Genomic DNA, 27,924 nt, shown 5'->3' with positions numbered 1-27,924 from the left:
TTAGACTACTACCTAGGTTACTAGACAGAAAATAGCTTATTTTAAAACACTTAGCAAAGTATTTTGTTGAAAGAAATTCAGAAATATCAATAGAAGTACTCGTATTTGTATACTAAAAAGCCAGTGGAACTTAATAACCTTTCAATAATCTTCAAAACATCAAGCCACTCTTTGATTTCTCAGGTTATTTTTGTAACTTTACTTACAAATTGACTTTAGGTTGAGGTGGTAATACTGATTGCTATATCTTTAAGCTTTGACTCTATGATTTGTGGGCATATGTAGAAATGGATTTCCAGCAAGCTAAAGAACTAGAAGCATACAGAATAGAATTTTGGGTCTGTGAAAAAATAGTGGTAATTACTTTCAGTTGACATGTCTACAGTAAGGGACATAGTTTTGATTATTTCCTGACATACACTGATATATGAAAACCATAAATATTGAGCAGCTTATTGGCATTTTGAATTACCACAGAGAAATTGGCTTGCATTAGAATACATTATTAGATATGATGTATTTATTGTAGACGTGGTCAGCTGATTTTAGGATTTCATATTTGGCCAGCTTTACTTCAATCTAAGTCCTTTCAAATTAGTTTATTCTGCCGGAGAGATAGCATGGAGGTAAAGTGTTTGCCTCGCATGCAGAAGGACGGTGGGTTCGAATCCTGGCATCCCATATGGTCCCCCAAGCCTGCAGGTGCGATTTCTGAGCATAGAGCCAGGAGTAACCCCTGAGCGCTGCCGGGTGTGACCCCCAAAAAACAAAAAAAAATTTGTTTATTCTGTTTTATTTGTGTAGCTATATAAAGGTTTGATTTTTCTTTTTTTTTTTTAAAAAAGCCTTAAATATCTCTCAAATTTTCTTCAAAATAGTAATGCTTTTCTTAAGAAACAAAATTTGTTTCCCTCAAAAAAAAAAACCACATAACTCGATTTATCTAGCTCAGCCTCTTAAATAGAGGGAGAAACAAGGGAGGGCACCAGGACCAAACAGATATATGATCACTGATAGTAAGCTAGACAAGAAGGGGACCACCTACTCTAGCAGCCTGGGGATTGATGGTGGGGGATATGGTTGCAGAAAGGGAACGGGGATGGGGAGGACAAATTTGGTAATGCATATTTCCCTGATTCAATGTTAATATGTACCTAAAATACTACTGTGAAAGGTATGTAAGCCACTATGATCAAAATAAAAATTAAAAAAATTTGAATTTTGCTGTTGATTTAACAGTATACATTTATTTATATGAACTACTAAATTTTAATTGTACTACACTCTATTTTAATCTATTTAAATAAATCTATGTAAATTAATTTTTAAGATGTTTAAAAATTCATTTTTGTTTGCTCTAATTTTTACTTAGGAACAAAGATTTTAAAAATGATTATGACAGTTTCTGACATAGTGTTTCAAAAACTGCTCAGTGTCCCAGGTGTCCAGTGTTTCTCCCCAGTATTATAGCATTTCCTTACACTTCCTACTCCCCACCCTGACTCCTTAACCAATTTTTTAACTTTCTTATAATTTGGGTCATAAAATACACTACAGTAGTGTTGGTTCTTTGATTTTGATGGCTTCAGAATTCTCAGATTAGATGCAAGTGTGGTACAAGAAACACTTCAATATGAAAGGGGACAAAACTTTAATAAAAAAAAATCAGATGCTGAGACTGACACCAAGTTTGTAATTTATATACTGCACCTCAGGCTCAGAAATTACTTGGAATTTTGTGGTTTTAGCTTTATAAATAACGTATGCATTCTTGAAAATTAAAAAAATTGGTTAGGAATGACTTTTATATATTTTGCAGTCCGTGAAAGAGGAAGAATTCTGTAAAAACATTTCTTCAACATCTGTGGAGAAAACCACGAAGGCACCACAGCCACACCACAGCCATCACCATCACCATCACGGACATGAGGACCAGAACCCGGAGAGCACACAGCTTTCAGAGAATCAGCAGCCAGAAGCCACAGATCCTCTGGATCATCCCTCTCATACACACCATCACCACCACCATAAACAGGAGAGCCCACAAAGTCAGGGTGACCCAGAGAACTGAGATATGCCTGGAAGTGAAAGTTCCCGACTTTCTCTTCCACAAAGGAAGCTCTGACGACGATGTATAAATCAGCTACTTTGAAAATTGCCCAGAGATTCAGAGTCGGCTCTGAGTAGTTGATGCTGACATTGTCGACATCTGATCTTTGAAAAAACAGGGTCTGCAATCACCTGACAGTGTAACGAAAACCTCCCCTCTCTATGCAGCTGACAGGGACTTTGGGCAGAGGAGAATGTCATTGAATCCTGACAGTGACGTTTGCCTCCTGCTGCCTGACGTTCAGGTCAGCAGTCCCAACCCACAACAGCTAGCACCAAGTGAAGCTGAATAAATAAAGCAGAAATGTGAAAATGACCTGTAAATTAAACACTTCAATTGGATTACTCCCCAAATTGGTCTAGCAAAATTTCATTTCCAGTATTTTATTAGCTACCTAATTAGTGATCTAAAAATAGAAAATTGCATTTGTGCAAACATAAAGAATTTTACTATTTGGCTTCCAAATTTTAAATGTCAAAGATATGCTGATCCATATCAAATTTTTATTACAGGGCAGCTGAAAGGTGATTGTAGCAATTGGTTAATATGTCTTTCTTTTTCTTCTTCCAGTATTCTACTTGCATTAATGAAAACAGAAGCAAAAACTATGACCTAGGGGCTTCTGTTGGATACTTTGCAATTTAGAATGGAGAAAGAACAATAAAGACATGTTTTCCATTTATTCTATTTCTTTTAACAATAATATCTTTTTTTTCATCTCACTTTTGAAACAGATTAAATCTCTAACTAAGTGAATTCTTTTAAGACTCAGAACTACTTACATGACTACTTTGCTATGGCTGCATTGAAATATTCATTTATATACTTTTTATATCTAAGACTCATATCTTGATTTTTACTATCACTATGAATGAAGCTTTTTTTTCTGTCTTTCTTTAGCATTGTTTCACACTCTGTAGACTTTGAGAATTCTTGTCTTGAAAGATAGAAGGAGAAGACCAAAGAATGATGACTTTTTTTGGCTGCTTAGAAAGTATTTCCATAGTCAATGATGATTTAATAGGTAAACTAATCCCTATAAATCTGAACTTCTTTATGGTTAATACTGTTAAGTAAGAATGCAGTACACAATTGTACAGAGTGTGGATTTATTGAAATAAACTCATTTAAAAAGCTTAAAGATATTCGTTTTTATTGTTATTGGCATAATTTAAAAACTCAACTGTTTTTAAATGAATTTACTGCTATACTCAAAGTCGTTTACGCTTAACGTAAGCATCTTTGTCAGTAGACTTAAGGCGAGAATCTCTCATAGAAGAGAGGCGTTGCTGTAAATCATGAATGGTATTGCGGAGAATTGAAATCTCCTTGTTTTTTTCTTCAAGAAGATGCTGAAATTTCTAAATAAAGTAGAAAAAATTGTTACTATGATCCAATTGTCATATCAAGCAAAGTACATCTAAGACATAAAATAACTTCAGATTACAAAGCTAGCCTTAATTCAAACTATTGCAAAATTTCTCAGATGATCTAATCAAAGGACTTTCTATTATTTTAATTAACTAATATTTTATAATCTATATAATTATTCAAAAGATTATTAAAAGTTGGGGCCAGAGTGGTGGCGCAGCGATAGGGCATTTGCCTTGCATGCAGCTGACCTAGGATGGTCCCCAGCCAGGAGCAATTTGAGCACAGAGCCAGGAGTAACCCCGAGTGTCACCAGGTGGGGCCCAAAACCCAACCCCCTCAAAAAAAAAGATTATTAAAAGTTTCATATCTTGGGGCCGGTGAGGTGGTGCTAGAAATAAGGTGTCTGCCTTGCAAGCGCTAGCCAAGGATAGGACCACAGTTTGATCCCCCGGCATCCCATATGGTCCCCCCAAGCCAGGGACAATTTCTGAGCGCTTAGCCAGGAGTAACCCCTGAGCGTCAAACAGCTGTGGTCCCTCCCCAAAAAAGTTTCATTAGCTCTGTGGTACATTTTAGGAAAAAATATTAAGTATATTTTCATAAATACTGCATTAAAATAATACAGAATAATTTTTATAGAAACTAGTAGAAATTTTCTTAAGTAGCAGCTGGAAGAAAAAGTCACATACCTTTTTGTAGATACTATGTGCCAAAGCAGTAGAATCTGGATTTGATTTTGATTTGACTTGAATTGTTGTTAGTTTGGCATCAAACTGAATGGAGTTTAAAAATAAAGTCACTATTAACATTCTATTTAAATAATGAGAAAAACTTCTATAATTATAAGTATAATTGTTATATCCTTTGATATACATTGAAGTATATTCTTTGTATAGCAATTTAAAAAAGCTTTCTTTTAGAAGCAATTTTTTTTTTTAACTTTTTATGGGCCACATCTGTTGGTACTCAGGGGTTACTCTTGGCCCTGTGCTCAGAAATCACTCCTGGCAGGCTCTGGGGACCACATGGGATGCTGGGAATCAAACCCAGGTCTGTCCCCAAGTAGGCTGTGTGCAAAGCAAACACCCTACCGCTGTGCTATCGCTACGATCCCTAGAAACAATTCCTAAGAGCAAATAGCTAAGATTAACACTGATTGCATGTTAATATTAATTGGGAATTTTAATTTTTATTATTATCAGATCAATCAATAAACAGAAAAACTAACACTAAGTGGTAATTAAATGTTAATTAAAACATTAATTAATGATGCATTGCCCCTTCCCTTGTGATAGCAGGGATAGCACACATATTTGGCTGTGATACTCATACATTTTCAGTAGCAATGTTTGCACACTTACTTGGCTGAGGTGATTGCTGAGAATTGCACTCTAATTGTGTTTGCACAGTGCTATGTTATGTACTCAAGCTGTGGTGCACATTCTGGTTGCAATGCTCACTAGGGCTTAGCAGGACCACACTTTCTGACTATGATATTCAACCACTCTTAGTGGTGCTAACTAGGGATTGAACTCCTGTAGTTGTGTGCTTACATATACTTCTCTGGCGTGGCTATAAACTGCTAGTTGTACTGAAGATAACAGAGTTACCAGGATTATGCTTGGCATAAATCAATCATATTTCTTTAGCAAGGCAGGCTTTCCAAGCCACTAAGTTATCCCTGGGTACACTAAGGGGCCACCACCAGTAAAGCAGGAGGGAAATGCATGCTGGGACAGTCCTTAGTGAAGTTTCAGTACAGTACAAGGTTTTAGGATGAGGTGCTTCAGGAGTAGTGGTGCTGGGGCCCTTAGAATGACATCTGATGAGGCTCGGGGATCATAGAGTGACACCTAATGGTGCTCAGGGATCACTGTGGTATTGTGATTGCACTTGGAGCTTTGTGAATTCAGGCCTGTGCTCCACCCTGGCCTTGGGGAGCTTTTTATAGGGGACAAATATTCAGGTTTTACCTTAGTGATTCTGAAGGATCAGTATTATTTTTTTCTGAAGATATCTGTGTTAACACTCTACCCAAGGAAAGCTGAGAATCTAAATGACTCACAGATACTATACACACACACACATACACACACACACACACACGCACACACACACACACACAATTGTTTTGGGCCATACCTAGCGATGTGGTACATCTATAGAATGGAATACTTTTCAGCTATTAGGAAAAATGAAGTCATGAAATTTCCTTATACATGGATGGATATGGAGATCATTATACTGAGTTAAATGATTCAGAGGGAGAGGGATCGGCATAGAATAATCTCATTTGATTTAAGACATAAGATATATAAAAGATAGTATGGTAATAATATCCAGAGACAATAGAGATGAGGATTATGTTTCCATGGTGGGAAGCTTGCCATAAAGAGTAGTGAATGCAGTTAGAGTAGTGAACGTCCACCATGACAATAATAGTTGGAACTAATCACTCTGCTAAAAGGGATAAAGTGATAGGTATGGTACCTCCTTCATTAGCAATAGTGAAAACCACAGTGCGCGCGCGCGCGAAAGAGAGAGAGAGAGAGAGAGAGAGAGAGAGAGAGAGAGAGAGAGAGAGAGAGAATATAAAAAAGTAAGTGGGCTGAGAGGAAAAGGGAAAGGAGAGTAAACACTAGTGCACAAGTGGGCCTGGGGATTCAGCTTTTATTGGGGAGGTTCAATATTGATGGATTAAAAACATAAGAGCAGTAATTTAATATATAGAAACAAGACAAAACAAAATAAAAACAAAAACAAGTGGCACATGGGGTCAGTTAGAGAAATCAATCATGATCTCTAAATAAAAGGAAAGTCACTGGGGAAGTGGTCTGGCACTTTACTTAATTTAAAAAGTACCATTTTTTTCTCTTGTGTTGTTTTGTTACCTTTCCCCCCTTTTCTCATCTAAATGGATATTTACCATATTTTCCAGCATATAAGACGAGTTTTGAAACAAAAAAGTCAACCGGGGGTCATCTCATACCCCCGAGTATATCCCGAAAAATGTTTCAATATGTCGCTAAACAAAAATTGTCTGAATACTATCACAAAACAAATTTTCCAACTCAATCATGCACCAATCACTGCCAGGCTGCTTGGACCGCCTCTCTAACTCAGCCAATCCAAGCAGGCTTTTTATGCATGCAAATTAGACAATGTTCTGGACCCGAATCTACACTGTAAAAAGCCTGCTCAGATTGGCCAGAGTCAGAGAGGAAGTCTATTACAGAATAACCTTTGAACCTTTGCTTGTTGTTATTGGCTCACTGTGGTACATGAGCACAGGAACACATGCAGCACATGCAGCACAGGAACGTTCTGTCTGATACAGCGAATATAGGCCTAAACCTATGTTTTAACTGCAAAAATTAGGGGGTCGTCTTATATGCCGCAAATACGGTATAACACCTAGACAATTCCTTCTAGGTTTACTTTTTTTTCCCCTTTTCATTTCTTAAACTTCCAACAGAACCACATTCTGAAATCATCTTGTTTAGCCTCAAAATTTGTGGGGGGAAAATGGATGGTACCAGGACTAGACAGTCATATGAACATTTAGTGAAAATAAAAAATGAGGAGACTTGAACAACAAACCCAAAGTCAATGACAACAGAATCAATACCCAATCTACAACAAACTGCACAAGTGGTGACCAGTCATGCTAGCATCCAGGGGGGTAAAGGAGGGAGAAGTGGGATGCATGCTGGGAAACGGGATGGAGGGAGGACAACACAGGTGGTGGGAATTCCCTGTATTCATTATCACTATGTACCTAAATATTACGTGAAAGATTTGTAACTCACTTTGCCCATAATAAAAAAAAAAAGAAATAAAAAAAAAGTATTGAGGTAGCCTTTTTTGGAAACAGAAGCCTAAACTTCAGATCAAGTGTCTACTCACATTACAAAAGGAGAAAACCCAACATTCAGGGTTTATGCAAAACACAGGATTTACACTAAAGGAAGGTTTATACTTCCTTTGCTTTGCTTTATAAATCTTCACTTTGGGGAGAAAAATAGACAGTTGCAATAAAGAAAAATAACAAAAAGAGTTCTGTATATCAAACAACAAACTTGGGCTTGACCAGTGATAGGGTCCAAATGGCAAATAAACTATACATTCCCAGTCCATGGATAGAACTGATGGTCATTTTGAAACATGACCTATAGAAAGAATCTTAGTTCCCTCTACAGTTTCTTTGCAGCTTGTGATTACTTCTGACTAGAAGATCTATTAAAGAGCTTCTCAAGTCAATAACATGAGTCCTTTTTGGCCAACACTAAATCTCACCAAGTATCCCAGCAATTGCCTTCCTATTAACTGTTACAATGATTTATCATATTTAAGCCAATAAACTCTGAAAACATGGTAAACTGTGATCCAACCTGAGAAATGCTAGAAGAATGGTGAAAAGGAAGACTCTCCTTTGGTATAAGGCAGAATCTAGAAAAAATTAAGGAAAACTATTTTGTCAAAATCACAACACTTTTGCTATTCTGACATCTAGCTAAACTGCTAGAAATGAATTTCTAGAGCAAATTAAACCCCAGCATTTTAGATTTCTATTTGAAGTAACTTTATTTAAAGAAGTCTAATTTGTCTGCCCTGATGATGTTTTGGTATGGAATTTTAAAACACATTTATTAGGGAGAAATTTGTCTTGTTTGATCTCAAATGTAAGCTAAAGGGTGTTCACAAATTTTGCTGAGGAATATGCCAACAGAAACATTCTTCCTACTGTTATGTTCTAAGAGGCCTAAACACACTTGGCTATAAAAATTAGATACTCCTTGAGTCATTTTCTTGTTGTCCCCCCCACCCCCATTTTCTTGTTTTTTAGAAGGAAAAAAAAAAAAAATCTTTTTGACACCAGAAATTTTTGAGTGAAGAGTGCCATCTTCAGGCCAAACGTTGAAATGCAAGATAGTTATCTCGCATGTGACAGAGTGAGAAGTCCTCATAGTTGTTTCTATTTCTGAAATTTATCTCACTGCGGTGACACATAACCGTTATAAGGTCTATACTGAGGGATTTGTGTGATTGCGTGCATGCATATGTGCGTGCGTGCATGCGTGTGTGCATGTGTGCGTGCGTGTGTGTGTGTGTGTGTGTGTGTGTGTGTGTGTGTGTGTGTGTGTGTGTGTTTTCTCTTGGTTCTGTGCTCAGGAGTGACCTCTGGTGGTACTCAGGGAGCCCTGTTTGTGTTAAAGTGCATATTCAAACTAAACAGAAACTTAAAAAAAACACTTACCTCTACCTGTAGTTTGAGAATTTCATTTTGTTTTTCCTGTTCCTGAGTTCTTAATTTTGCATTTAACTCGGAAATTTCTATATCCTTCTTTGCTATCAATTCTTTTTGTTTTTCTTCATAAAATTCAACTGAATAATATAAAAATAATCTTAATATTTCAAAGTTCTTTAATTTTTATATTTTATATAATTCATAACAGTCAAATTACTAAACACATTTCTAGAAAATGGTTGTGTTGAGTAGCTTTTGTTTATCTTTGACAATCCTGTGCATTTTTAAATATTTTTATGCTTTTCAAAATAATTTACTTTAAGTGAGGATGGGGGCCAGGGGCCAAGCAGTTTCAGGTGCATTGGTAGTGTTAAAAAAGGACAGAAATAAATATTCAAACCAAAGGCAACAACGATAAAATCAAGAGACCCAAACTTTTAACAATCTAAACTTAAAATGAGTCTGTTATACTGGCATGCTGGAGGGCAGAGGAGTGGTATGGGATGCACTTGGAGAACTTTGGTGGAGGGAGGTGAACAATGGTGGTGAGGTTGGCTCAGATTCATTATGTCTGAAACCCAAATATGAAGGACTTTGTAAGTCACAATGGTTTCAATAAAATAAAATGACACACATTTATTTTGAAGAGCATGTATCACATAGTAGGCATAGTTGATCATAATATATTTGTTCCCAAATAAGCGGAAGTGAAATTAAGGGGAAAAAAAGAGAAAAGAGAAGAAAGAGAAATAAAAATGGAGTATGGGGCCGGCGAAGTGGCGCTAGAGTAAGGTGTCTGCCTTGCAAGCACTAGCCAAGGAACGGACAGTGGTTCTATCCCCCCGGCTTCCCATATGGTCCCCCCAAGCCAGAGGGGATTTCTGAGGGCTTAGCCAGGAGTAACCCCTTAGCATGAAACGGGTGTGGCCTGAAAAAACAAAAAACAAAAATACAAAAAAAAGGAGTATGTGATAAGCAAATTTGTGAATATTTTTGTATCTCCAAAGAGAAGAAAGAGAAAAAAAAGGAGTATGTGGTAAGCAACTTTGTGAATGGTTTTGTATCTCCAATTAGATCAGTAAGTCATTGTCAGTGGTTTAGTAAGCTCTTGTTATTAGTTGACCAGTCTGTCACTTCCTTTGTTTCTGAACATTAGGGGACATCAGATACACATTGGTGTTTAAATTAGTGTGTTCCCACAGGAATAATAGTATTAAACAAAAATGTCATTATTCAGGATTCCAAGCACTACTGCTGATACTGCAGTTTTGTGGGGCATGTTTTCTGCTGCCACATCTTTTGGAAGTACAAGAAAGAAGGGGGGTGGGTGGAGAGCCCTAGCACTCACTTCAAAAAATAGCTGGTGATGTCAGCCCAAACACTGGCATACCTGGAGTTTTTGGTCAGGTTGTTGTCTCTGACCTGAGCCATAGAGGAATGGTGAAGCAAGGCAGTGATGAAAAAGAGATTGTGGATGATGGATGCTGCTGCAACAGGGGAACTTGGCCCAACCTCTCCTCCCAAGATTACCAGCTCTCTCACCTGTATGGCTGTGTACCCTCGGTTTTTCAGTTTGGTTAATATCTCTTTTGAGAACAAAGTAAGTCTATGGAGCTGGCTGGGTGCAGACATGATGACTGAATTTGTGTCAAGATTTTTTATATTTTTAAAAGGCATTTGTAAAATACTTGAAATTTAAAGGATGCTCATAAAATGCACTCCAATGAATACATGAATTTGTGATCATATCATCTAGACTAGAGGATAAGTTAAGGATTTAACAGTTAAAAGGGAATCAGGTTGACATGAGTAGGTCCCAAGGCCAAAGAACCCCTGAGCAATAAAGAGCCAGGAAATCAATTGAGGAGCGATACCTGAACTCCTGTGGAGAAAAAGATTTGTGTAGGACAAAGAATAGACTTGAGATCATGAATATGTACCTTTCAGACATCTTTCTGAGAGGATAATTAACTAATTATCTTTAGGAATGTTTCTGCTAATGTCATGATTCTTCAGGGATGCCCCCAGGCAATGACTGAGTGACAGCATACAAGTAAACTTGTAGCTGGCAGCTGCAGAACTCATTTTATATGCAACTTCGGCTCAACTTTACTAAAATATTCTTATAAATGTTTTCTAGTGTAAGAAGTTTTCCTCTTCAATACTGTTTCTTTTTTCACTCCTTTGGTTGCGAAACCTGATTAGCTGTTCTCACCTCTAACCCATTCTCATTTTTTCTTTGAAGTTACCCTCATGTTCCTTCATAAACCCTTGAATATCTAATCCTGTTTTTGGCAATTGATTTTCAGAAGACTTCAATAAGTTGTCAAAATCTACTAAAGTGACGGTGGCATAATTTTACAGTGTAACTATTCACAGATGAATTCCAGTTTATTTACATTTTCATCAAGCTTGGCATTGACGGATTTTAAGAGTTTAGCCGCTGTAAAAGGCAGTAGAGTGGTATTTTCTTGTGGTTTAATTTGCATTTTGTGTTAACTAATTATGCTGAACACGAGTTTTCTATATAGCCTTGGGGTTGTATCTGCTCAAATACACTGCCTATTTCATTGCTGAATTGTTTGACTTATTCGAGAGTTGTCAGAGGTCTGTATCTATCTACTTATTTTAAATAGACATTGTGATTTACAAAGATTTTAACAACAGTTTTGGATATTCAATATTTAACTCTCAACCCACTACTAGTGTCAGCATCTCTCCACCAATGATCCAAAGTTCTCTTTATATATTTTTAGCTATAAGCCTTCCTCTATAAGCATTATCACTCAGTGGTCTGTTTTTGTTTGTTTGTTTCTTGGGCTCAAACCTTTTTTTTCCCAGTTCTGTGCTCAAGGCTTGCTCATTGTGGTGTATGAGTGGCCAAGGAGTGCCAAGAATTAAACCTGGGCCTTCCACATGCAAAGATGAGTGATGACTCTTCAGTAGTCTCTTTTTATTTCTATTTCCTTAACAGTGAAGAAGAATAGATATTAAAACTTTTAATAAAATTCAATTTAGAATTTTTTCTTTGTGGGATATGATTTTTGTTTCTTTAAATGAGGGTATACAGGTTGCAAGGATCCTTATCTTATATGCTTTATAGAATTTGCTAGCTGTCATTTATGTGATATATTTCCTTAAATACATTAAAAAAATATTTCAAACTAAAAAGAATTTGCTAGCAATGGGTTTACAATAACACCTAACATACATTTCAAGCTGATTTCTTTTTTTTTTTTTTTTTTTTTTTTTTTGGTTTTTGGGCCACACCCGGTAACGCTCAGGGGTTACTCCTGGCTATGCGCTCAGAAGTCGCTCCTGGCTTGGGGGACCATATGGGACGCCAGGGGATCGAACCTCGGTCCGTCTCCTAGGCTAGCGCAGGTAAGGCAGGCACCTTACCTCCAGCGCCACCGCCCGGCCCCTTCAAGCTGATTTCTAAAAACATGTATAAGTATGGGCTCACAAAGAAAATATTTTAGTGTTTTTATAAAAACCTTTAAACCTCAATATAAATTCATGAGACCTGTTTTACTAAAGTAAAATTCTATTACATATGCAGAATGTAAATTGAAATATCTGTGATATATTTTATCTTAAATTTATAGGGATAACAATGGTTTCATATTAGATAATATTAAGTGAAAACTGTATTTATCTTCCACATACTGTCAGAAAATATAAATTAAAATCATAATGGCAATGTTGTTTTGCTTAGAATTTGCAAGGCTCTGATTTGAATCTCTGAGCACTCAATATTGGATAAAGCTCTGGTGGCCAAAAGATTGATGGGTTTGTCCCTTTTGAGCTCTCAGTATAGCATAGTGCAACACTGAACTGAATACTTACTTCTTTTGTATGTTTGTTTGTTTGTTTTGTTCACACCCATCAGTGCTCAGGGATTACTCCTGGCTTTACACTTAAGAATCACTCCTGTTAGGCTCGAGGAAACCTATGGGATGCTGAGGATCAAACGCAGGTCAACCATGCACAATGTTAACACCTTACCCACTGTACTATCACCAAAAATACTCTTACTAAAAAAGTTATATACATATTATATCATTTTATGACATTTTAGAGTTTAGGGGCCAGAGCGATGGCATGGAGCCTTGCACGTGGCTGACCCAGGACAGACCATGGTTCGATCCCCCGGTGTTTCATATTGTCCCCCAAGCCAAGAGCAATTTCTAAGCATATAGCAGGAGTAACCTCTGAGCATCACCGGATGTGCCCCCCCCAAATAAAATAAAAATAAAAAAAATACCTTTTTTCTGCATATCCTGATAAAGCTTCTCAATTTCTTTCTTATATTCTTCCTCTTTGGCTTTCATTTCACCCATAAGTTTGACAGTATTATTGTTATACTCCTAGAGATTAAAATTTATACTCATTCTTCAATTTAAACATATTCAAATGCTGGTTAACAATAAAGGTAAAGCTATCAGTTATATTAACTTTTGATATGTCATTTTACACAAAAGGGAAAGATAGCATTCATTATTTGAGAAGGATTAATTTTTGAGCCAAAAATATAGAGACTATACAGAGACAGTATTTTTTACTTTTGTTTTCTACATAATTATTTAGTATATTATACATGCTCAAATATTTTATTTAGATGTATGAATAAATGGCATGACAGAAATAAAATGTGTCTAATAAAAATCAATGCTATACTTGAGATCCAAAGAGAAGAATCTTGTTTTTCTTCAGACAAGAATACTTTATTTTCTCATAATTTCTACCCAAAAATAGAACTTTAATAAATCAGTATGTCATCTTTGCTCAGGGGCCATGCATATGTATCATTTCAATTTTAGTAAATGTGCTGCTGAAGCAAGCACTAAACAAGTTTCTTTTTGACTGTAAACTTATCTTAATATAGGATGAGCCCTTAATCCTTTGAATGTGGGCTAAGCCTTTTCCTGAAAATTAAATAAATATTCTTAATTCCCAGAGGGAGGTTAAATACTACCCAAGGTTAGGGTTATACAATGAGGAGTAAGCTAGATAAGGATAGATTTGAAGTTTGAGCCATGCTCAACATGTACTTCCTTTTTCTGCCAAAGATCTTTTAGATATTCATAATATTATAATATAATCATATATAATTTTATATAATTATGTCATATATATAATAATACATAAACCATATAAACATTTAATTATAATATATAATTATGATATATTATATAAAATATATTACATTATATATCATGAGCCATACAATATTGGCAGATGGGTAACAGGCAGCCAGTAAGAAGTATATGGGCCTGTCCTGTCATGTACCTAGACCAGATCTCTCCAGGATTTCATGGACCTTTAATGCCACAGATAGGATGTTCTCCATCCCTGATCTAAAATAAGAACTCTATCAACATAATTCAAAAATATAAGCAAAATAGTTGTAACTATTTTGGATAAAAAGAAGGAAAGAAAAAGCACTGTAAGTGATATATTGGTGCAAAAAAGATTAGGATTGAGGGACCAACAGATAGAAGAGCAGGTAAGGTGCTTGCTTTGCATGTGGTTGTCTTGGGTTTGATCCTCAGCATCCCATATTTTCTGAATGCATAGCCAGAAGTAATCGTTGAGCATAGCTGGGTGTATCCCCCCAAAATATTAGGGTTGTTAAAACTTGTATTTCATTAAAATGTTTATTTCATAAAGATTCTGAAACACATGGGGCCGGAGAGATAACATGGAGGTAAGGTGTTTGCCTTGTATGCAGAAGGATGGTGGTTCAAATTCCGGCATCCCAAAGAGAAAAAAAAGATTCTGACACACATATATACTAAAACTATTCAAAATCTTCTTTCATCTTTTTTTTTTTTTGGTAACTAGTGATAGTTATGGCTTACTCCTACTTTTATGGTCATAAGTTACTCATGGTAACGCTTTGGGGATGATTTATAATGTTGGGGATCAAATAAGAGTTGGCTGCATGCAATGCAAGCACCTAAACTAATCTGCTATCTTTCCAGCTCAAGGATTTTTTGTTTAAACTAAAATAATCTTTCATTTGATTTCCTTTTTTTCCCCCATTGGTAGAGAGACATTCAGCAGTGCTTAGGGGTTATTCCTGGCTCTGCACTCCTGAACCACTCCTGGTAAGCTCAGGGGACCATATGAGATACTGGGGATTGAACTCAAGGTGGCTGTGTCCAAGGTAAATACCCTACCCACTTTACTATCATTTTAGCCCCTCTTTCATTTGAATTTTAACTTGATAAGACAACTACTCTAGAAGGATTTGATTAAATAGAAAGATATATAAACTTACCAGTTCACGAGATTTTAATTTTTCTTTCATAATTTCATCATTTATTTTTAATTGTTCATTTTCGTCTGTGTAAAACAATAAAAGTAATAACTAAAGAGGGGAGAGATTTATGCAATGAAAACTACAATATTACTTCAAGAAATAGAAGAAGATATGAGGAAATGGAAACACATTCACTGCTCATGGATTGGGAGTAACATAATTAAAAAGGCAATATTCCCTAAATCATTTACAAATTTAGTGCTGTCCTTATAAGAATACCCATAAAATTTTTCAGAGAAATAGATCACAAAGTCCTGAAATTCATATGGAGCAAAAGCACTCCTCTGTTCCCCAAGAGTCAAAGCAATCCTTGGAAAAAAGATGGGAGGCATCACTTTCCTCAAATTCAAACTAGAGTTCAAACTAGACTTTAAACAAAGCAGTAGGCATTTAAACGACATGGTGCTAAAATACAGACAGACCAACAGATCAATAAATTAGGACAGAAAATCCTGAGAAAAACACTTAAGTATATATATGGTCAATTAATTTTTGATAAAGGAGCAAAAATATAAAATGGATAAAGGCAAGCCTCTTCAGCAAGTGGGTGGGATAACTGGTCAGCTACATTCATAAAAATAAACTCAAACCTCTTTCATCATAATGCCATGCACAAAAGTCAAATAAAAAATGATTACTGAGCTTAACATCAAACCTGAATCCAAGGTACTCAAGGTACACAGAGGAAAACAGAAGCAGAAATCTCCATAGCACTGAAGTTAAAGGCATCTTTAAGAATAAAAGCCACGAAAAATACAGTCACACCAAAAAAAAAAAAAAAAGAAAAAGAAAAGAAGAAAAGGAAGAAGAAATAAAGAAGAGAAGGAAGAAAGAAGAAGAAAAGAAGAAGGAAAAAGAAGGAAAGAGAGAAAGAAAGAAAGAGAGAAAGAAAGAAAGAAAGAAAGAAAGAAAGAAAGAAAGAAAGAAAGAAAGAAAGAAAGAAAGAAAGAAAGAAAGAGAAAGAAGAAGAAAGAAAGAAAGAGAGAGAAAGAAAGAAAGAAAGAAAGAAGAAAGGAAGAAAGAAAGAAAGAAAGAGAAAGAAAAAGAAAGAAAAAAAGAAAGAAAGAAAGAGAAAGAAAGAAAGAAAGAAAGAAAGAAAGAAAGAAAGAAAGAAAGAAAGAAAGAAAGAAAGAAAGAAAGAAAGAGAGAAAGAAAGAAAGAGAGAGAGAAAGAAAGAGAGAAAGAAAGAAAGAAAGAAAGAAAGAAAGAAAGAAAGAAAGAAAGAAAGAAAGAAAGAAAGAAAGAAAGAAAGAAAGAAAGAAAGAAAGAAAGAAAGAAAGAAAGAAAGAAAGAAAGAAAGAAAGAAAGAAAGAAAGAAAGAAAGAAAGAAAGAAAGAAAGAAAGAAAAGCCATTGACCAAGCAAGGAGAAACAAAGGAAAAGGAAAACAAATGTGACCACATTAAATTAAGAAGCTTCTTCTCAAAGAAAATGTTGATCAGAATACAAAGACAGTCCATAGACTCAAAGAAATTATTTTCTTACCACACATCTGATAAAGAGTTAATATACAAAAATAAAGCACAAAAGTAATTACCAAAAAAATTCAACAGTATCAATCCAAAAAATGTGAACAAGAGATGTATAGAAACTTAAAGAATAAAAACAAATGGCCAAGGACATAGAATAAAAAAATGCTCTTTATCACTAATCATCAGGGAAATGTCAATCAAAACAACAAAATATCCCCAAAAAGAATAGCAACAACCAGTGTTTGCAAGGGTGAGTGTATTTTATTGATTGAAAAGTTATCAAAAAAATTTGAGATTGTGAAGTGAGATGTTTAAAGTTATATGTTAAGAGTTATCTGGAAGAGTACACGCTCTCTCTTTCAAAACAAAAATTAAAAAAAAAAAAAGAAAGTTATCTGGAAGTGAGGCTGGAGTGATAGCACAGCAGGTAGGGCATTTTATTTGCCTTGCATGTAACAGATCTGGGCTTGAGCCCCAGCATTCCAAATGGTCTCCAGAGCCGAGTAGGAGTGATTAGCTCTATTTACCTATATATGTAGTGATTAGCTCTATTTACCTATGTATGTAGGTTTTAACATTTCAAAAATAAAAAAAATAAAATAAAAAGATCTCATATGTGAGATGAAAAGAAATAGTAAAGAAATTACAAACGGTCAAATTAATCAAAACTGAAGATTTTTCTAGGAACTAAGCTTACATGGGTCCAGGGAGGACCTCTGGGACACTGGCAGAGGAAAGAAGGCTCTCTGATGATGGGTGTGGTATTGGAATAATATATAATAAAAATATGACTAACAGTATTGTAAATCCCTGTACCACAATAAATATAGTGAAAATATGTATAAAAATAAAACAAATTTAATTAGATCCAGAAAGAGTCCATTCATGGTGAGAGTTAGAAATACAGGTAAGATGTGTACCTGAATCAGATATCAAATTGCTAAGAGCTAAAAAGAGCTAAAAACAAAACCAGGAGAAGGTATGTATCCAGAGCTTTAAATGGCATGAGAATTTAAAACAGTTGTGAGACTGAGACCATGACCTTAGTGCTTAATTGGGATCAATGACAGGACTTAAGGTACTAGATGTGGATAACAAATAACCCCAAATTCTGTATTATTGTGTCTTTGACTTTAAATAAGAAGTTTTAAGAATTCTATTAAACTCAGAATAAGGAAAAAGAAAAAAAACAGACTCCAGAAAAATAAAGAAAAATACAAAAATAGAAAACAAAACTAAGAAAAAAATTATATCAAATCATAATGATACCCACAGTTAACTATTTGGTAATTATGTCAGTTTTTAAAATACTATTTAAGTAATATTTTAAGATACCATGAGATTAATAATTATCCAATATCTTACTTCTTATTTTGAATCAAACAGGCTTTAAAGTTATCTTTCAATTTACTTTTTTTTTTTTTTTTTTTTAGTTTTTTTGGATTTGGGCCACACCCATTGGTGCTCAGGGTTATTCCTGGCTCTGCACTCAGAAATAGCCCTTGTTAGCCACGGGGGACCATATGGGATGAAGGGGATCAAAACTGGGTTGGCCACATGCAAGGCAAATGTCCTACCCACTGTTATCACACTGGCCCCAATATCTTTCAATTTAAAACAAAGTTTTATGTTCAGAAAAGTTCACTGATTATGAAAAATATTAACAAATCTAATCTTGTTAAAAACAAAATATAGATAATAAATATTTGACATATCAATTTATTTTAAAAATATTCAATTTATTCAATAATAAATATTCAATTCAACCACAATCATTTGTGATTCACAATAATCAGAACAGTAAAAAAAAAAAAGACACAAAGAAGATAGACACATTATCAAGTGAATAATCTTCTGATGGAATCAGACCCATAAATGAAAATGGTGATAGAATGAGCAGGAAGGGTTTATACAAATAAAATAATTATGGGGTCAAAAAAGATCTATTTAAAAGGACTTGTGGTCTAGGATATAATATGTAATGTTTAAAAATACATAAAAACAAGTATCTTTGGCTTTTATTCTCCAGCTTACCTTTCAAATTATGTTGATATTCAATGGTCTGTTGTAGTCCCTTTACCATGTTATGGAGAGTAATACATTCTAAAACATAAAAGATAAATTTTGTGTTGTTTTCATTTTGGAATGCTGAAATACTTAATAGTATTTAATTGTAATTATGAACTCCTCATAAGCAAATTTATATCTCAAAATAAATCATATATTTTTGGTAGTACTAAAGGTTGAGTCAGGTTTCACACGTAAGGCATGTACTCTATCTCTGAGTTGCATCACCAGCCCAATTTAGAATACGCTTTAGTCATCCTTCTTAAGTCAAATACATCCCAGAATTTGGTAATGAGTGGGTCCTTAAAAAAATCATGACATAGTGATTTACTAAGTTCTTCATAGTTGAACTTTAAGCATGTGTTTTCTAGCACCAGTTCTATCACAAGTGTTCCTTTGTTCTTTTCCCCAACTTCCCTAATCTGTCTCTTTAACAGGCACACTTTTGAGTTTGGTTGTTGTAGTTTGGATCTCACACTTTCAGTGTTGTCTCTGTGGTTTGGATATAGAGCTATTCCACTCCTCTCTTCCACTGATGCCCTGTGTTCTAAGGCAGAATAAATCCAATACAGTAGGAATTTCCTCCCATCATGTGGCACACTAATATCTGCACCAAAGAATAACAAATATCCCAGGGGAGGAGAGTCAAGGAATATAGTTTGTTCAACTTAACTAAATAATTAAGTTAAAAAGACGCAGACATTCCCTTATATGCCATATAAGCACATGCCTTATATGTGTGAGACTCTGGCTCAACTCCCAATACTAACCCCCAAAATATATAATTTATTTTGAGATGTAAAATTGCTTATTAAGAGTTCATAATTACAATTAAATACTATTAAGAATTTAAGCATTAAGAGAGTAATTACAAATGGAAACATCTCCAAATTAATCTATTTTTTAAATTTATTTATTTATTGGGAGGACCATACCCAGTGGTGCTCAGGAGTTACTCCTGGCTTTGTGCTCAGAAATCACTCCTGGCTTGGGGGACCATATGGGATGCAGGAATCGAACCGGGGTCAGTCCTAGGTAGGCCCTGTGCAAGACAAACACTCTATCAATGTGCTATCACTCAAGCCCCATTTTTTTTGTTTGTTTTGTTTTTAATTTTTATGTTTTGGAGTATGTTATTCTTTGTATCTTTTAGATGCAAGAATCAAGTAATTTGTGCAATAGGGGCTTAGTAATCAGTCAATTAAAAACAGCTTTGAGAGCATCACCACATATGTCCCCCAAACTAAAACAAAAGAAGACAAAACAAAACACTAAACCACCACCACCAAAACACAAAAAAGAAAACATAAAACTGATCTGAAATAAGGTACTGAATATTTTCAAAATGTGAACACAAGGGGGCTCTCTCAATACATCCTTTGTTAGAATTTTGCTAACAAATGAAATTCAATAATGAAATCATTGGAATGCCACTGAGAATACCATTAATTATTTTAGAGTAATACATACTACTAAATATTTTAAAATATTTCTCTTTTCAAAAATCTACAATATCTGTTGGACTTTAGGATATAATTTGAAGAATACTGTCTTATGCAATTCCTCAGACCATTAACCTACTATATAATTTAGTAAATCAATGCTTATTTTGAGCTCAAAGTTGTACTTTACCATGCATTACATCTATGTAATAGAGTGGTTGAAAATATTAAAATTCAATTATATATAAAAAGAATTTTTCTTAATAGTGCTTGTCCTGATTATAATATACAATGTTGAAATAACAAATTCTGCACCTGGTGTAGAAAGCAAAATATTAATATCTCATTATTGTTTAACAAATAAATAAAAAGATGTTCTCTAAGTGATTTATAAAAGTTGGTTCCATATATTCCCACTATTGATTTTGCTTTTGCTGGTATTACCCAGTAAGAGGCTATTAGATTTAGAGTAAGTAAAATAAATTACTATCTATCTTTTGAATAGTAAATACAACTTTCCAGAGATATACAAATATGTAAGGGAGAATATTCTTATGAGTTAAAAATTTAAAAATTGAGGAACTGTGTGCATAATATTATTGATAGGCGTTTATGCTTACAATGCTCTAGCAACACACTTTCCACCTGTGCCTGTTGGCTCCACCATTGTTCCGGGGTCCTTCCACACCACACCTGTGTCCCCTCCATGTTCAGTTCAGAAAACCAGTTCATTGGTTCTGATGTTTTGGCTCTCTCTCTTTTTTTCCCCCTCCTCCTGTTTTGGCTATCTCTTATTTCTTTACTAGTAATACTATATATTCTTTATATCCCCACATACTAGGGAGATTGTTTCCTATCTGTCCATTTCCTGACTAATTTCACTTAGCATGATACTTTCCAAATTTATCCACATAGAAATTACATGTTAGTATCCATTCTCTGTAATTACCATAGTTTTTTTTTCGGCCACACCCATTTGATGCCCAGGGGTTACTCCTGGCTAAGCGCTCAGAAATTGCCCCTGGCTTGGGGGGACCATATAGGATGCCGGGGAATCGAACCGCGGTCCTTCCTTGGCTAGCGCTTGCAAGGTAGACACCTTACCTCTAGCGCCAACTCACAGGCCCCGTAATTACCATAGTTTATATAGCTTCATAAAATTAGTTACTGTTATCTATGCTCATGCTTTCATTCATTATATCTTAGAGATTAGTCCGTACCATGTCTTCTAATTTGTATCATTTTTATATAGCACTTAATTACATATACCATGATTTATTTAAGCAGGTTTCTACTGATGGATGTGACACCTGGAAGGCCTTCTTTTATTTGTCAAAATTTATTTATTTAGTTTATTTTTTTAATAGGTCTGGGGTTGGGGCTTATTCATGGTTTACTGCTCTGGTCACTCCTGGAGGTACTTCAGAGATCATAAAGAGTTAGAGACTGCATGTGAATCATGCTCTCCACCAACTCTTCTGAGTCATTGCCCCAATGTAGCAATCTTCATTCTTAAAACATTCACCCTTATATTCTCTTGTAGTTTGTCTGTGACTTTACTTTTTGATATTTAATTCATTAACTTAATTTATCTGCCACTTGCTTACAATAGTATTGAATCTTAGGGGTAATAGCTTGATAATTGTATAAGGTTCACTACAATCACCACCAAAATTCCAGTGTTCGAGAAACCTATCAATAGCATTATATTCCAATATTCCACTTAATTGTCATGTACTTTAAGGGTTCTACTAGTTGTGACTATTTTTCAGACTTTTTTAAAATTTTTGATGACCTGACAGTGATGTGGAGTATTGGTCAAGTCTTTTGTAGAACCTCTTTCAATGGTCTAATGCTTATCTCATAAGATGGTGTTCTGGGCTTTGAGGGAGGAAGATCATGAAAGTAAAGCACAAATTCTTTTTTGGATAAAAGCCTATCAATCCATTGCAGGAGGCCCAGGGGACACTTGCTGCTGATTTTCAGCCAATCAGGCCAGAGAGAGAGAGTTCAGGGTGAGGGCCTGTAAATTAAGTGCTGCCCCTAACCAGCAGTATTGAGGATTAGCCAGGCCATCCCAATATTACTTGGGGTCTTCTAAGGACACCCCTAGTGATGCTAGAGGAACCATGTGGTACCAGGGATCAAAATAGGGTTGTCAGCATGTAAGGCATGCTCCTTAATCCATGTACTATCTCTTCAGTCCTAGAGTACCATTTTTATCACATTGTTTTGAGGTTACATATTAGCTAAATGACATGCTGACCCTGATCATTTACTTTAGGTTGTTTATGTCAGATCTTTGTGCTGCAAAATTAGTTTCTATCACTACTTTCCATATTACATATTTCACTGTGGTGCACAAAGTCATTAATGGGTTATATGATTTACATAAAAGATTTGGAAATTGTCTGCAGATATTTGTTTATTCATCTCATTTGTCTGTTTGATAACTAAAATGAGGACTGGAGAAATATTTCAGCAGGTAGGGTAATTCCCTTGTATGTGGCCAATCTGAGTATGGTCCCCCAAACCACCTGGTATGATCTCAGTGCAGAGACAGGAGTAATCTCTGAGAATTGCTAGGTATAACCTCCACACAAAAGTAATTAAAAATTATTTTTGAGGGCACATCCAGTGACATTTAAGGTCTACTTACTACTGGATTCATGGTCCATAAACATGAATATCAAAATCAAAACCTCAATAATTTATTTTTATCAGTATGAACTCATCTACATTTATTATATACTTTGGACTATAATACTTTATTTTTTTGTTGACTTAAATTGCCCATCTTTCAGATGAGAAATCTTTTGGATGGCTTCTCTATATCCTTTTAACATTCTCCTATTATTGTGGAACACTGCTTATTTTCTGTACTACAAAATTCTTCAGGCTCATCTTTCATATTTTCTGTTCTTACTTGAACATATAATTTCTTCAAGATATCCTGGTTTATTGTAATTTTCTTTAGTAAAACCAAGAATCTGGGTTTGAGAATAAAAATAAAATTTCAATTTGTCATTTCTTATTTGAATAGTCTCTGATTACTTCTCTCTCTCCCTCTCTCTTTCCCTCTCTCTCCCTCCCCTCCTTTGCCTGTAACTACAGTAAATAATGCCTTATCTGTTATGTTATCTTTCTAGCTTTTTTTGAGGCCAGAGCGGTGGCACAGGGAATAAGGTATTTGCCTTGTGTTCGCTAGCCTAGGATGGACTGTGGTTTGATCTCTCGGCGTCCCATATGGTCCCTCAAACCAGGAGCGATTTCTGAGCGTGTAGCCAAGAGTAACACCTGAGCGATATACTAGACATGGCAAAAAAAAAAAAAAAAAAAACAAAAAAAAAAACAAAAAAAAACCAAAACAAAACCAAAACCATCTTTTATCTTTTATTTTACTAATTATTAAAGTGGATAAAGAAACCAGTTCTATCTGTCTTCCATGGCAATAGCAAGATCAAATAAAATGGAAAGTTCTTGATGAATTTATAATAATCTATAAGTGTCTGAAACAGAAAAGAACTCATAGGAATTAATATTTCTTCAGGTAGCAAATAACTAACCTTCTTTAACAGAAGCCTCCTTTGTTTGCAGTGCTTTTAATAAAATGTTAGTTTTTTCCAGCTGAATATTCAGTATATTATTCTTTCCACTGGTTTCCATGATTTTCTGTAAAAGAAACAGTCTATATTATAATCAAATTAATGCTGAAATTTTGATATTGTTAGCTAAGGACTAGTGGAAATATAAATGAAAGTTTAAGTCTGATAGATATTTCAAAATTAGTCAACTTTCCATTTTCAGACCAGATAAGGCAAGTTTAGGGTGGTATGGCCATAGACCAACTTTTCATTTTCGATTTTAAAAGTAACAGTAACATGGTAAAAAAAAAAGTAAATGTAGTCATAAATAAAAAGTAGAAAGATAATTTAACTTAAATCCTATTTTTTAAATAGTGACAGAAAATTTTTTAAGAAAAGGAAAAAAAATACATTGTAGGAACTTTCAGAAAAAGTAAAAGGAAAGAGAAAAAACACACAAGCCATTGGCACTGGAATGTGCTATCCAGGGTGGGAACAAACAGATCTTATTACCACTCAGTACAATTCCTTGTATATGCTTCTAAAATAATTTATGTCAAAAAGAAAAATAGAGAAAATGTGAGGAGAGAAAATAGGTATTATTTTCCCCCTCCTGTTTGTAATATCCATTGTCAGATCTTTAACTTATCCTTCAACATTTTCATTTTAAGCAACTTCTACTTTTCTTCTACTGTAAAATACAATATATATTTGTGGGTATGATCTATCATGTAATTTGTTCAGAATGGAGGAGGGTTGACTTTAAATGGGCCTGCTTTTCGATGTATGGCACTAATACCCAGAGACAATAGAGATAAGAATCAGGAAGACCATTTTGTGGTAGGAACCTTGCCACAAAGAGTGGTGAATACAATTAGGGTAGAGAATGGTCCATTGTGACATGAAACTGATCACTCTGGAGAAGAAGTAGGTGCTTTAAAGGGAATAAAGTAATATACATGGTACCCCTTCAATAGCAATAATGCAAATCACAGTGTCGAAAAAGAGAAGAAAAAATAGAGAGAAGTAAAATGCCTACCACAGAGGAAAGGGGGTAGGATGGGTGGTAGGGAAACTGGGGACACTGGTGGCAGAAAAAGTGCTTTTGTCAAGGGTGGTGTACATTCTGTGACTGAAACTCAACCATGAACAATTTTGTAACCATTGTGCTTAAATACAGTAATTATATATATATATATATATGTATATATATATAAGAAAATGGATCTGCATTTAGACAAAAACAGTAAAAAAATAGGTAAGAATAAGAAAAGACTGAAAAAATCATTTACTCATAATAAATCGATTTCAATTCTTACTAAATAATCCCCAAATTTAAGAACATCCTGAGAGGGCCAAGGAGATAGTGAAGTGGTAGGGTGTTTGCCTTGCAAGTGGCTGATCTAGGATGAACCTTGCTTGGTTCAATCCCTGGCGTCCCATATGATCTGCCAAGCCAGGAGTGATTTCTGAGCACATAGCCAGGAGTCACCCTTGAGCATCACTGGGTGTGGCCCAAAAACCAAAAGCCAAAAAAGAAAAAAAAAAAATCTAACATCTTGAGAATTTAAGTATGTATTCTTCTTTTAACTTTAACAAAATATGCCAATAACTTAATTCTTTTCTCTGACATATATTTTGATTAGTACAAATGAATAAAAATTAAACATTTTAAATGCAGATTAGAAAATGAGAATGGGCTTAGCAAAATACAGTTCATTATCTTGTTCTTGCATATTTTTCTCTTTCGCAATTCCTTCCATTGGCAAAATCTGATCTGCTTACTCCTATGTACGATCTTTTTGTTTTTGGACCAAACCAGGTGATGCTTAGGGGTTACTCCTGGCTATGTGCTCAGAAATCGCTCCTGACTTGGGGGACCATATGGGTTGCTGGGGGGATCAAACTGTGGTCCATCCTAGGTTAGCATGTGCAAGGCAAATGCACTACCACTTAAATTACTCTTAGGAGGTTCCAGGGCACCATATGGGATGCAGAGATTAAACCTGGGTCAGCATGTGCAAGCCAAGTGCCCTACCCACTATATTATATTTTCAGTCCATACATACCTTTTCTATTTGTGAGAAATCACTTATAAGTTTGTCAAGATTCACACTGCTAATCTTTTTCACACATCCTTTGTTGCTTTGATCCATATCTAATAAACAGTAGTGTTTGAATAGGTAAATAAATAAGATTTAAAGCACCAAAATCATGATAACTCAAAAACATAGTTTCTGTAGTCCATGTATAGAGAACATTTTAAATAATTTTTAATATGTTTATTAGTAAGAATCACTGAATACATCAAGGCTTGTCTACTTCTCTCCACCCTACCATAGTGAGCTTTTCTATAAACAAATCTGAAAATAACTCAATGTTATTGATAATTGGGTAGAAATTATTTTTTCCTAATAAATAAAAATTAAATTATACCAATGTTAACACTTAAGCCCTTATCATCAACATGAAACTTCAAAATCTGTTGATTTATTAAATCTGATGCATATTTTTTAAGGATAGATAATCTCAATAGAGTTTTTTAAAATATTTGGTTAACTATCACACAATTTCTTTTGGGGGTCACACTCAGTGGTGCCTCAGGGGTTACTCCTGACTCTACACTCAGGAATCCTAGCAGGCTTGGGAGACCATGTGAAACAATGGGGATCCATGTGCAAGGCAAATGTCCTACCCACCGTGCAATCACTGAGGCCTCTAGCCCCTACACTTATTTTTTTCTGTATTTTCTGAAACTGTGTTGTTTGGTACAGACCAATTTCTTCTTCTACTCACTGCTCAATTCATATGTTAAACTTTTATTCCCAAATGTGACTATATAGTGATACAATCTTTAGGAGATAATTTTTTGGGGAGAGGGGTCACACCCAGCGGTGCTCAGGGGTTATTCCTGGCTCTGTGCTCAGAAGTTGCTCCTCAATGGCACGGGGAGGGGGTGAGGTGGGGGGATTATATGGGATACAGGGATTCGAACCACCATCTGTCCTGGAGTGGCTGCAATCAAGGCAAACGCCCCAAGGCTGTGCTATCTCTCTGGCCCCGATAATTTAGTTTTTAAGGAGATAATTTTGAATTAGTGGTTAATATCAAATAAGGTCCTTACAGTGGGTTCCTAATCCAATAAGTGGTATCATAGATAGGGTGGCTATCAAATACTTGGTTTTACCAAAAGAGAAAATAAGAAAGATCTCTTTTTCTGTCTTCTTCTCTATCTACCTTTCACTGCTTTAGGCACACAGTGTAAAGGTGACCATCTATAACCCAGTTCTCTCCAACGGGTATTTTACTATTTACCTTTCACCTTTTCAGAACAGTAAAAAATAAATTTTGGGGCCGGAGAGATAGCATGGAGGTAAGGCGTTTACCTTTCATGCAGAAGGTCATCAGTTCGAATCCCGGCGTCCCATATGGTCCCCTGTGCATGCCAGGAGAAATTTCTGAGCACGGAGCCAGGAAAAACCCCTGAGCACTGCTGGGTGTGACCCAAAAACCACAAAAAAAAAAAAAAAGAAATGAAAAAAAAAATAAATTTTGGTTGTCAAAAGCCGGTGTGTAATAGCAACTCAAGTAGATTAGCACATTTAGTTTTAGTTTTCATATTTTATTTGGTAACCAATTTGGTAAATAGAATCTGGAAATTAATGTGTTCAAAGCCATCACTTAATATTTCTTCTCTCTAGTTGCCTGCCTAAGTTCAACTTTTGTTGCCAGATAGGTGCTTAAGGAAAGTTTCTACTTTTGTTCTATGACACCAGTAAAAGAAATTCTCCAATATTCTAGAGGCAAACTCTACTCAGAATGGAAAAACTGACTTCAATTAAACAGTAGGCATTTACTTTTTGGGGTGGAAGAGTACCTATGAAGCAATAGCATTAATGTAATGTTAAAGTGTCAGACTCTGTTTTAAGACTTTAGCAGAAAGGAAGAAGAAAATAAAAATTTGGAAGTTCAGAGATTCTAGATTGAGAAATAATCAGTCAAAGCTCATATGAAAGTGGCAGTGGCAACTACTTTAAAGTCAAGGTAAGTAAAATTTCTAATCAGACAAATTAATTTTGGGGCATGTCAGGAAGATGAGGTATACTAAAAAATAAACACCATCTGATCATTTTCATAAAGAAATTTCATTTTCTTCCTTCCTTGTATTTTAAAATAAATATTAGTGGTTTTAGATCTAAAGGACAATATTAGTTTTTAAAAATTATATTTAATTACCTCTATAGTGAATAAAACCCTAAATACAATTTCTTACATAGTGAAAATTTGATCCTAAAATAGT

The 27,924-nt window shown here is 35.1% G+C and overlaps 1 protein-coding gene and 2 pseudogenes across 1 annotated transcript; 1 reads left to right on the top strand and 2 right to left on the bottom strand.

The window, feature by feature from the left end:
* Positions 1-1,801: 1,801 nt before the first annotated feature.
* LOC126001838 (selenoprotein P-like) lies at positions 1,802-2,422 on the top strand (annotated as a pseudogene).
* Positions 2,423-3,321: 899 nt separating this feature from the next.
* On the bottom strand, positions 3,322-25,780 carry CCDC152 (coiled-coil domain containing 152). The gene is made up of 8 exons (XM_049769054.1): positions 25,694-25,780; positions 23,607-23,712; positions 18,566-18,634; positions 15,019-15,083; positions 13,000-13,102; positions 8,742-8,869; positions 4,174-4,257; positions 3,322-3,471 (listed from the first exon to the last, which is right to left on the bottom strand). The coding sequence occupies exons 1-8, from the start codon at positions 25,778-25,780 to the stop codon at positions 3,322-3,324; spliced, it is 792 nt and encodes a 263-aa protein (XP_049625011.1).
* Positions 13,483-13,579, bottom strand: LOC126002378 (uncharacterized; annotated as a pseudogene).
* Positions 25,781-27,924: the final 2,144 nt, after the last annotated feature.

This window comes from Suncus etruscus, chromosome 2 (genome assembly GCF_024139225.1).
Source record: "Suncus etruscus isolate mSunEtr1 chromosome 2, mSunEtr1.pri.cur, whole genome shotgun sequence".
NCBI classification, from domain to species: domain Eukaryota; kingdom Metazoa; phylum Chordata; class Mammalia; order Eulipotyphla; family Soricidae; genus Suncus; species Suncus etruscus.
Note: the sequence above shows the minus strand (reverse complement) of the source record. Positions and strands in the feature narration are given on the sequence as shown.

What these genes read in the sequence shown, in the direction of transcription:
- CCDC152 (XM_049769054.1), bottom strand. Translation starts at nt 25,780, where the DNA reads ATGGATCAAAGCAACAAAGGATGTGTGAAAAAGATTAGCAGTGTGAAT. An exon ending in GGAGGCTTCTGTTAAAGAAG is followed by an intron (nt 18,635 to 23,606) that starts GTTAGTTATTTG and finishes TTTATGTTTTAG; the next exon opens with AATGTATTACTCTCCATAAC. An exon ending in TTCTCAAACTACAGGTAGAG is followed by an intron (nt 4,258 to 8,741) that starts GTAAGTGTTTTT and finishes AACTCCATTCAG; the next exon opens with TTTGATGCCAAACTAACAAC.